At 45.1% G+C, this 12,581-nt stretch overlaps 1 protein-coding gene across 1 annotated transcript in view; it reads right to left on the reverse strand.

The window, feature by feature from the left end:
* LOC139405210 (CUB and sushi domain-containing protein 3-like) overlaps positions 1–12,581 on the reverse strand; it is a gene marked incomplete at its 3' end in the record, with an annotated part of 429,588 nt that overhangs the window by 187,358 nt on the left and 229,649 nt on the right. The window contains exons 23-24 of the mRNA XM_071147639.1: positions 11,005–11,174; positions 6,312–6,468 (exon numbers count right to left, since the gene is read on the reverse strand). Of these exons, the coding sequence (XP_071003740.1) occupies positions 6,312–6,468; positions 11,005–11,174 (327 nt within the window). The remainder of the gene's footprint in view (positions 1–6,311; positions 6,469–11,004; positions 11,175–12,581) is intronic.

Here is a 12,581-nt window from a genome sequence, read left to right on the forward strand (position 1 = left end):
TAGACATCTGTCACTATCATATTTGACCCATAATGGAGACTAGACGACTACCACCCCACCAACACTATCAGATTAGAGCCAGAAAAGAGACTAGCCATCTACCACCCAACTACCACTATCAGATTAGAGCCATAATGGAGACTAAACATCTACCACCCCACTACCACAATCAGCTTAGAGCCATAAAGGAGACTAGACATCTACCACCCCACTACCACAATCAGATTAGAACCATAAAGGAGACTAGACATCTACCACTATCAGATTAGAGTCAAAAAGGAGACTAGACATCTACCACTATAATTTTAGAGCCATAATGGAGACTAGACATCTACCACTATCATATTAGAGCCATAATGGAGACTATACATCTACCACTATCATATTAGAGCCATAAAGGAGACTAGACATCTACAACCCCACTACCACAATCAGATTAAAACCATAAAGGAGACTAGACATCTACCACCCCACTACCACTATCAGATTAGAGCCATAATGGAGACTAGACATCTACCACCCCATCACCACTATCAGATTAGAGCCATAATGGAGAGTAGACATCTACCACTATCATTTTAGAGCCATAATGGAGACTATAAATCTACCACTATCAGATTAGAGCCATAATGGAGACTAGACATCTACCACCCCAACACCACTATCATATTAGAGCCATAATGGAGACTAGACATCTACCACTATCGTATTTGAGCCATAATGGAGACTAGACATCTACCACCCCACCACCACTATCAGATTAGAGCTATAAAGGAGACTAGCCATCTACCACCCAACTACCACTATCAGATTAGAGCCATAATGGAAACTAAACATCTACCACCCCACTACCACAAACAGATTAGAGCCATAAAGGAGACTGGACATCTACCCCCCCCCCCCCCCACTACCACAATCAGATTAGAACCATAAAGGAGACTAGACATCTACCACTATCGGATTAGAGTCATAAAGGAGACTAGACATCTACCACCCCACTACCACTATCAGATTAGAGTCAAAAAGGAGACTAGACATCTACCACTATCATTTTAGAGACAAAATGGAGACTTGACATCTACCACTATCAGATTAGAGCCATAAAGGATACTAGACATCTACCACTATCAGATTAGAGCCATAAAGGAGACTAGCCATCTACCACCCAACTACCACTATCAGATTAGAGCCATAAAGGAGACTAGACATCTACCACCCCACCACCACTATCAGATTAGAGCCATAATGGAGAGTAGACATCTACCACTATCATGTTAGAGCCATAATGGAGACTAGATATCTACCACTATCAGATTAGAACCATAAAGGAGACTAGACATCTACCACCCCACTACCACTATCAGATTAGAGCCATAATGGAGACTAGACATCTACCACCCCATCACCACTATCAGATTAGAGCCATAATGGAGAGTAGACATCTACCACTATCATTTTAGAGCCATAATGGAGACTATAAATCTACCACTATCAGATTAGAGCCATAATGGGGACTAGACATGTACCACCCCACCACCACTATCATATTAGAGCCATAATGGAGACTAGACATCTACCACTATCGTATTTGAGCCATAATGGAGACTAGACATCTACCACCCCACCACCACTATCAGATTAGAGCTATAAAGGAGTCTAGCCATCTACCACCCAACTACCACTATCAGATTAGAGCCATAATGGAAACTAAACATCTACCACCCCACTACCACAAACAGATTAGAGCCATAAAGGAGACTGGACATCTACCCCCCCCCCCCCCCACTACCACAATCAGATTAGAACCATAAAGGAGACTAGACATCTACCACTATCGGATTAGAGTCATAAAGGAGACTAGACATCTACCACCCCACTACCACTATCAGATTAGAGTCAAAAAGGAGACTAGACATCTACCACTATCATTTTAGAGACAAAATGGAGACTAGACATCTACCACTATCAGATTAGAGCCATAAAGGATACTAGACATCTACCACTATCAGATTAGAGCCATAAAGGAGACTAGCCATCTACCACCCAACTACCACTATCAGATTAGAGCCATAAAGGAGACTAGACATCTACCACCCCACCACCACTATCAGATTAGAGCCATAATGGAGAGTAGACATCTACCACTATCATGTTAGAGCCATAATGGAGACTAGATATCTACCACTATCAGATTAGAACCATAAAGGAGACTATACATCTACCACTATCAGAATAGAGCCATAAGGGAGACTAGACATCTACCACTATCAGATTAGAACCTTAAAGGAGACTAGACATCTACCATTATCAGATTAGAGCCATAAAGGAGACTAGACATCTACCACTATCATATTTGAGCCATAATGGAGACTAGACATCTACCACCCCACCACCACTATCAGATTAGAGCTATAAAGGAGACTAGCCATCTACCACCCCACTACCACAATCAGATTAGAGCCATAAAGGAGACTGGACATCTACCACTATCATATTTGAGCCATAATGGAGACTAGACATCTACCACCCCACCACCACTATCAGATTAGAGCTATAAAGGAGACTAGCCATCTACCACCCCACTACCACTATCAGATTAGAGTCAAAAAGGAGACTATACATCTACCACAATCAGATTAGAGCCATAAAGGAGACTGGACATCTACCACCCCACTACCACTATCAGATTAGAGCCATAATGGAGACTGGATATCTACCACTATGAGATTAGATCCATAAAGGAGACTAGACATCTACCACTATCAGATTAGATCCATAATGGATACCTGACATCTAACACTATCAGATTAGAGCCATATTGGAGACTGGATATCTAGCACCCCACTACCACTACCAGATTAGTGGAGGCAATGTAGCATATGTTTATTGTCCTCCCACTTTTGGTTCTGAGCACTAATTAACTTGTAATTGTTGCATATTAGTTGTTGTATTAATATTTATTGTTGAATGTATTAGCTATCAAATAGCCAACAAAAATATAGTACACACACGCTTAGGCTGTCCAGATGTCCTCATAGGAGAACCATTTAAAGAACCCTTTTGGTTCCAGGTAGATCTCTTTCAGGTAATGTTTTGGTCATGTCACGCTTAGGCTGTCCAGATGTCCTCATAGGAGAACCATTTAAAGAACCCTTTTTGGTTCCAGGTAGATCTCTTTCAGGTAATGTTTTGGTCATGTCACGCTTAGGCTGTCCAGATGTCCTCATAGGAGAACCATTTAAAGAACCCTTTTTGGTTCCAGGTAGATCTCTTTCAGTTATTTTTTTGGTCATGTCTAGTCTCGTCCGTCAGGTTGTATCTGTAAAGGACTGTGGTCATGTCTAGTCTCCTCCAGTCAGTCAGGTTGTATCTGTAAAGGACTGTGGTCATGTCTAGTCTCCTCCAGTCAGTCAGGTTGTATCTGTAAAGGACTGTGGTCATGTCTAGTCTCCTCCAGTCAGGTTGTATCTGTAAAGGACTGTGGTCATGTCTAGTCTCCTCCAGTCAGGTTGTATCTGTAAAGGACTGTGGTCATGTCTAGTCTCCTCCAGTCAGTCAGGTTGTATCTGTAAAGGACTGTGGTCATGTCTAGTCTCCTCCAGTCAGGTTGTAACTGTAAAGGACTGTGGTCATGTCTAGTCTCCTCCAGTCAGTCAGGTTGTAACTGTAAAGGACTGTGGTCATGTCTAGTCTCCTCCAGTCAGTCAGGTTGTATCTGTAAAGGACTGTGGTCATGTCTAGTCTCCTCCAGTCAGGTTGTAACTGTAAAGGACTGTGGTCATGTCTAGTCTCCTCCAGTCAGTCAGGTTGTATCTGTAAAGGACTGTGGTCATGTCTAGTCTCCTCCAGTCAGGTTGTAACTGTAAAGGACTGTGGTCATGTCTAGTCTCCTCCAGTCAGTCAGGTTGTATCTGTAAAGGACTGTGGTCATGTCAAGTCTCCTCCAGTCAGTCAGGTTGTATCTGTAAAGGACTGTGGTCATGTCTAGTCTCCTCCAGTCAGTCAGGTTGTATCTGTAAAGGACTGTGGTCATGTCTAGTCTCCTCCAGTCAGGTTGTATCTGTAAAGGACTGTGGTCATGTCAAGTCTCCTCCAGTCAGTCAGGTTGTAACTGTAAAGGACTGTGGTCATGTCTAGTCTCCTCCAGTCAGGTTGTATCTGTAAAGGACAGTGGTCATGTCTAGTCTCGTCCAGTCAGGTTGTAACTGTAAAGGACTGTGGTCATGTCTAGTCTTCTCCAGTCAGTCAGGTTGTAGCTGTAAAGGACTGTGGTCATGTCTAGTCTCCTCCAGTCAGTCAGGTTGTAACTGTAAAGGACTGTGGTCATGTCTAGTCTCCTCCAGTCAGTCAGGTTGTATCTGTAAAGGACTGTGGTCATGTCAAGTCTCCTCCAGTCAGTCAGGTTGTAACTGTAAAGGACTGTGGTCATGTCTAGTCTCCTCCAGTCAGTCAGGTTGTATCTGTAAAGGACTGTGGTCATGTCTAGTCTCTTCCAGTCAGTCAGGTTGTATCTGTAAAGGACTGTGGTCATGTCAAGTCTCCTCCAGTCAGTCAGGTTGTATCTGTAAAGGACTGTGGTCATGTCTAGTCTCCTCCAGTCAGTCAGGTTGTATCTGTAAAGGACTGTGGTCATGTCTAGTCTCCTCCAGTCAGTCAGGTTGTAACTGTAAAGGACTGTGGTCATGTCAAGTCTCCTCCAGTCAGTCAGGTTGTAACTGCAAAGGACTGTGGTCATGTCAAGTCTCCTCCAGTCAGTCAGGTTGTATCTGTAAAGGACTGTGGTCATGTCTAGTCTCCTCCAGTCAGTCAGGTTGTAACTGTAAAGGACTGTGGTCATGTCTAGTCTCCTCCAGTCAGTCAGGTTGTATCTGTAAAGGACTGTGGTCATGTCAAGTCTCCTCCAGTCAGTCAGGTTGTAACTGTAAAGGACTGTGGTCATGTCTAGTCTCCTCCAGTCAGTCAGGTTGTATCTGTAAAGGACTGTGGTCATGTCTAGTCTCCTCCAGTCAGTCAGGTTGTATCTGTAAAGGACTGTGGTCATGTCAAGTCTCCTCCAGTCAGTCAGGTTGTATCTGTAAAGGACTGTGGTCATGTCTAGTCTCCTCCAGTCAGTCAGGTTGTATCTGTAAAGGACTGTGGTCATGTCTAGTCTCCTCCAGTCAGTCAGGTTGTAACTGTAAAGGACTGTGGTCATGTCAAGTCTCCTCCAGTCAGTCAGGTTGTAACTGTAAAGGACTGTGGTCATGTCAAGTCTCCTCCAGTCAGTCAGGTTGTATCTGTAAAGGACTGTGGTCATGTCTAGTCTCCTCCAGTCAGTCAGGTTGTAACTGTAAAGTGCCGTGCTATGCGGCAGCAGCAGAGAGCATGTCTGTCTTCGTCCCAAATGGAACCCTATTCCCTATGTAGTGCACTACTTTTGTTGGGCTCAGGTCAAACATAGTGCGCTATATCGGGAATAGGGTGCCATTTTGTACGTAATTATGATTTATGTTACTGCCTCCTAGCAGAGACACAGCACCATGCTAGATGTTATTACAGTATTACAAGTGTCATGGCCAGGATAAATCACAACAGTTACTGCCTACATTTAGAAAATTACCTACACGCTTCCCTCTCTAACGACCGTGAAAACATCAGATTTCATGTTCTGAACGAGATTTAAGCTGACCCTCCCAACCCTGGCCTGTTCCCGCTTCCTGGACAACAAATCACTCATACTGAATTCACTCCGTCTTAGGAACAGGTTTGTTATATTACAAATGGCAGGATGGTTGGGGGGGAGGACCTGGTGAGTATGGTTTCAACCCTATTCTTACAACAAGTCTGCTTACAACTTGCAAAACACTCATTTGCTCAGATATTTCCAAACTTTTAACAAGGCAGGTAACACTACAAGTTACCCAGTCATAGTAATTGCAGAGAAAGCATGTTGTTCTCCTCTGGAAGCCCCCTCGCTGTGTGGATGAATATCATTATCGAGAAAAATAAAAAGTTAGGTTGCGTCCTGAAATGCCATTGGATTCCCTAAATAGTGCACTTTGTTTAACCAGAGCCTGCATAGAGCACCATATAGGGGATAGGGTGCCATTTCAGACACTATAAAGGGAATAGGGTGCCATTTCAGACACTATAAAGGGAATAGGGTGCCATTTCAGACACTATAAAGGGAATATTTGTCAGTCAAATAAGTCACTGTTTGAACACACAGTCAGAGGAAGATGAAGGTGTGTGTGTGTGTGTGTGTGTGTGTGTGTGTGTGTGTGTGTGTGTGTGTGTGTGCGTGCGTGCGTGCGTGTGTGTGTGTTCCTCACTGGAGTAGCTGAGTCTGAAGCCCCCTGCTGTGTGCTCCTGGTCTGAGTAGAACTCCAGCCACAGGTGATTGGAGGTGGAGGTGAGGACCAGGCCTAACATGGTGGAGCCGGTGTAGGTACCCAGAACAGCAGCAGTACTGTCCCCTCCATCATAGACCTGCAGAGAGGAGACAACAGGGGGTTAACGTCAAATCCACTCACTCACCCACTCACCCACCCACCCACCCACTCACCCAGCCACTCACTCATTCATTCATTCATCCATTCATTCATTCATTCATCCATTCATTCATTCATTCATTCATCCATTCATTCATCCATTCAGTCATTCATTCATCCATTCAGTCATTCATTCCTCCATCCATCCATTAATCCATTCATCCATTCATCCATCCATCCAATCATCAACCCATTAATTAATTAATTCATCCATCCATCTATGCATCCATCCATCCATCTGTTCATCCACTCATCCATCCATCCATTCATTCAGGTACCCATTCATCCATCCACCCATTCATCCATCCACCCATTCGTCCATCCACACATTTACCCATCCACCCATTCATCCTGTCCATCCATCCTTTCATCCATACACTCATCCATCCATCCATTCATTCATGTACCCATTCATCCATCCACCCATCCATCCATCCATCCATCCCTCCATCCCTCCATCCATCCCTCCATCCGTCCATCTGTCCATCCCTCCATCCATCCATCCATCCATCCATCCATCCCTCCATCCATCCATCCATCCATGCATCCATCCATCCGTCCATCCATCCATCCCTCCATCCATCCATCCCTCCATCCATCCCTCCATCCGTCCATCCGTCCATCCCTCCATCCCTCCATCCATCCATTCACTCACCATCCATCAATCTACGTAGATATTCTGTAATCTATTGATACAGAGTGGTTGAATACCCAGAGAGGGGAGCAGCTGAAGGCTTCTTAACAGCTTCTACCCCCCAAGCCATAAGACTCCGGAACAGCTCATCAAAGGGCTACCCAGACCCCTCTTTTACGCTGCTGCTACCCAGAATCCTCTTTTACGCTGCTGCTACCCAGAATCCTCTTTTACGCTGCTGCTACCCAGAATCCTCTTTTACTCTGCTGCTACCCAGAATCCTCTTTTACGCTGCTGCTACCCAGAACCCTCTTTTACGCTGCTGCTACCCGGAACCCTCTTTTACGCTGCTGCTACCCAGAATCCTCTTTTACGCTGCTGCTACCCAGAACCCTCTTTTACGGTACCCCCTGTATATAGCCTCCACATTGACTCCGTACCATAACACCCTGTATATAGCCTCCATGTTGACTCCGTACCGTAACACCCTGTATATAGCCTCCACATTGACTCTGTACCGGTAACCCCTGTATATAGCCTCCACATTGACTCTGTACCGGTACCCCCTGTATGTAGCCTCCACATTGACTCTGTACCGGTACTCCCCTGTATATAGCCTCCACATTGACTCTGTACCAGTACCCCCTGTATATAGCCTCCACATTGACTCTGTACCGGTACCCCCTGTATATAGCCTCCACATTGAATCTGTACTGGTACCCCCTGTATATAGCCTCCACATTGACTCTGTACCGGTACCCCCCTGTATATAGCCTCCACATTGACTCTGTACCGGTACCCCCCTGTATATAGCCTCCACATTGACTCTGTACCGGTACCCCCCTGTATATAGCCTCCACATTGACTCTGCACCGGTACCCCCTGTATATAGCCTCCACATGGACTCTGTACTGGTACCCCCTGTATATAGCCTCCACATTGACTCTGTACCGTAACACCCTGTATATAGCCTCCACATTGACTCTGCTCCAGTACCCCCTGTATATAGCCTCCACATTGACTCTGTACCGCAACACCCTGTATATAGCCTCCACATTGACTCTGTACCGTAATACCCTGTATATAGCCTCCACATTGACTCTGTACCGTAACACCCTGTATATAGCCTCCACGTTGACTCTGTGCCGTAACACCCTGTATATAGCCTCCACATTGACTCTGTACCGGTACCCCCTGTATATAGCCTCCACATTGACTCTGTACCGTAATACCCTGTATATAGCCTCCACATTGACTCTGTACCGTAACACCCTGTATATAGCCTCCACATTGACTCTGTACCGTAACACCCTGTATATAGCCTCCACATGGACTCTGCTCCAGTACCCCCTGTATATAGCCTCCACATTGACTCTGTACCGCAACACCCTGTATATAGCCTCCACATTGACTCTGTACCGCAACACCCTGTATATAGCCTCCACATTGACTCTGTACCGTAATACCCTGTATATAGCCTCCACATTGACTCTGTACCGTAACACCCTGTATATAGCCTCCACATTGACTCTGTACCGTAACACCCTGTATATAGCCTCCACATTGACTCTGCTCCAGTACCCCCTGTATATAGCCTCCACATTGACTCTGTACCGCAACACCCTGTATATAGCCTCCACATTGACTCTGTACCGTAATACCCTGTATATAGCCTCCACATTGACTCTGTACCGTAATACCCTGTATATAGCCTCCACATTGACTCTGTACCGTAATACCCTGTATATAGCCTCCACATTGACTCTGTACCGCAACACCCTGTATATAGCCTCCACATTGACTCTGTACCGTAATACCCAGTATATAGCCTCCACATTGACTCTGTACCGTAATACCCTGTATATAGCCTCCACATTGACTCTGTACCGTAACACCCTGTATGTAGCCTCCACATTGACTCTGTACCGGTACTCCCCTGTATATAGCCTCCACATTGACTCTGTACCAGTACCCCCTGTATATAGCCTCCACATTGACTCTGTACCGGTACCCCCTGTATATAGCCTCCACATTGAATCTGTACTGGTACCCCCTGTATATAGCCTCCACATTGACTCTGTACCGGTACCCCCCTGTATATAGCCTCCACATTGACTCTGTACCGGTACCCCCCTGTATATAGCCTCCACATTGACTCTGTACCGGTACCCCCCTGTATATAGCCTCCACATTGACTCTGCACCGGTACCCCCTGTATATAGCCTCCACATGGACTCTGTACTGGTACCCCCTGTATATAGCCTCCACATTGACTCTGTACCGTAACACCCTGTATATAGCCTCCACATTGACTCTGCTCCAGTACCCCCTGTATATAGCCTCCACATTGACTCTGTACCGCAACACCCTGTATATAGCCTCCACATTGACTCTGTACCGTAATACCCTGTATATAGCCTCCACATTGACTCTGTACCGTAACACCCTGTATATAGCCTCCACGTTGACTCTGTGCCGTAACACCCTGTATATAGCCTCCACATTGACTCTGTACCGGTACCCCCTGTATATAGCCTCCACATTGACTCTGTACCGTAATACCCTGTATATAGCCTCCACATTGACTCTGTACCGTAACACCCTGTATATAGCCTCCACATTGACTCTGTACCGTAACACCCTGTATATAGCCTCCACATGGACTCTGCTCCAGTACCCCCTGTATATAGCCTCCACATTGACTCTGTACCGCAACACCCTGTATATAGCCTCCACATTGACTCTGTACCGCAACACCCTGTATATAGCCTCCACATTGACTCTGTACCGTAATACCCTGTATATAGACTCCACATTGACTCTGTACCGTAACACCCTGTATATAGCCTCCACATTGACTCTGTACCGTAACACCCTGTATATAGCCTCCACATTGACTCTGCTCCAGTACCCCCTGTATATAGCCTCCACATTGACTCTGTACCGTAATACCCTGTATATAGCCTCCACATTGACTCTGTACCGTAATACCCTGTATATAGCCTCCACATTGACTCTGTACCGCAACACCCTGTATATAGCCTCCACATTGACTCTGTACCGTAATACCCTGTATATAGCCTCCACATTGACTCTGTACCGTAATACCCTGTATATAGCCTCCACATTGACTCTGTACCGTAACACCCTGTATATAGCCTCCACATTGACTCTGTGCCGTAACACCCTGTATATAGCCTCCACATTGACTCTGTACCGGTACCCCCTGTATATAGCCTCCACATTGACTCTGTACCGTAACACCCTGTATATAGCCTCCACATTGACTCTGTACCGTAATACCCTGTATATAGCCTCCACATTGACTCTGTACCGTAATACCCTGTATATAGCCTCCACATTGACTCTGTACCGTAATACCCTGTATAAAGCCTCACTTGTCATTTTACTGCTGCTGTTTAATTATTTGTTACTTTTATTAAATTTTTTCTATTTTTTTACTTAACAATATTTATTTTATTAAAGCATTGCTGGTTTAAGGGCTTGTAAGTAATCCTTTAACTTACACATTTCATTTCACCTGTTGCACGTGACAAATACAATTTGATTTGGAAGTATGTACCTGTAGATATTCTGTAATCTATTCATACAGAATTAGAGACATGGAAGTGTCTTTATGCTAATTCCAAACTGATCTCAGGAACAGTTTTGAAATGAATGTAAAAGGCACACTCAGAATCTTCCTCTGATATATTATACATATTATATATATATCAATGAAAAAAGGGGGAGGTAGAATGCAGGAGGAGAAGGAACGAGAGAGAGAGAGAGAGAGAAGAGAGAGAGAGAGAGAGAATGAAAAAAGGGGGGTGTTATTACCTTGAGAATGTCTCCTTGTGCCAGTTGGAAAGTGCTTGCTGAGACGTTGATGCCCTTTCCCGTCTCCACCTGAATGCTGTAGACACACTCGTGGCTGTTGTCGTAGTTCAGTGGGTAGTTGGGCGACAACAGAACTCCTTCGCTGTTGGAAACGGTTGAGCCGCACTCCGCTAGAGAACAAAGACACAGAGTGCAATAAAGTGACCCGAACGAGAGAATTCTCTTCCAATGTCTGTAATGTTTCCCTGTGACGGATATATTCAGTATATCATTACACTGAGCAAAAGGCGAGAGTTCAAATGCATTTACGAAAAAAGCCTATTTCTAATCGCTGTAGTTTTCAAAGTCTGTTCCTTTCCTCGCCGTCATCATCAGTACTGTGAGAAAGTAGTCTAACATCACACGTTGGATAACAGACTGAGTACACTTCTGAAATCACTACAGCTTTCATTCCCAATATCATTATGACATTCAAGTTACAGACTAGAAAGATAGAGAGATACAGACTAGATATATACAGACTAGAGAGAGATGGAGAGATACAGACTAGATATATACAGACTAGAGAGATGGAGAGATACAGACTAGATATATACAGACTAGAGAGATGGAGAGATACAGACTAGATATATACAGACTAGAGAGATGGAAAGATACAGACTAGATATATACAGACTAGAGAGATGGAGAGATACAGACTAGATATATACAGACTAGAGAGACTGAAGCAGAATCTAGGACCCTGTATGAGACTGTATACCTAGAGACTAGAGAGACTGAAGCAGGACTAGAGAGACTGAAGCAGGATCTAGGACCCTGTCTGAGACCGTATACCTAGAGACTAGAGAAACTGAAGCAGGATCGAGGATCCTGTCTGAGACCGTATACCTAGAGACTAGAGAGACTGAAGCAGGATCTAGGACCCTGTCTGAGACCGTATACCTAGAGACTAGAGAGACTGAAGCAGGATCTAGGACCCTGTCTGAGACCGTATACCTAGAGACTAGAGAGACTGAAGCAGGATTGAGGACCCTGTCTGAGACCGTATACCTAGAGACTAGAGAGACTGAAGCAGGATCCCTGTCTGAGACCGTATACCTAGAGACTAGAGAGACTGAAGCAGGATCCCTGTCTGAGACCGTATACCTAGAGACTAGAGAGACTGAAGCAGGATCCCTGTCGGAGACCGTATACCTAGAGACTAGAGAGACTGAAGCAGGATTAGAGAGACTGAAGCAGGATCCTGTCTGAGACCGTATACCTAGAGACTAGAGAGACTTAAGCAGGATCTAGGACCCTGTCTGAGACCGTATACCTAGAGACTAGAGAGACTGAAGCAGGATCCTGTCTGAGACCGTATACCTAGAGACTAGAGAGACTGAAGCAGGATCGAGGACCCTGTCTGAGACCGTATACCTAGAGACTAGAGAGACTGAAGCAGGATCGAGGACCCTGTCTGAGACCGTATACCTAGAGACTAGAGAGACTGAAGCAGGATCTAGGACCCTGTCTGAGACCATATACCTAGAGACTAGAGAGACTGAAGCAGGATCCTGTCTGAGACCGTATACCCAGAG

Source organism: Oncorhynchus clarkii, unplaced genomic scaffold (assembly GCF_045791955.1).
Source record: "Oncorhynchus clarkii lewisi isolate Uvic-CL-2024 unplaced genomic scaffold, UVic_Ocla_1.0 unplaced_contig_6320_pilon_pilon, whole genome shotgun sequence".
NCBI classification, from domain to species: domain Eukaryota; kingdom Metazoa; phylum Chordata; class Actinopteri; order Salmoniformes; family Salmonidae; genus Oncorhynchus; species Oncorhynchus clarkii.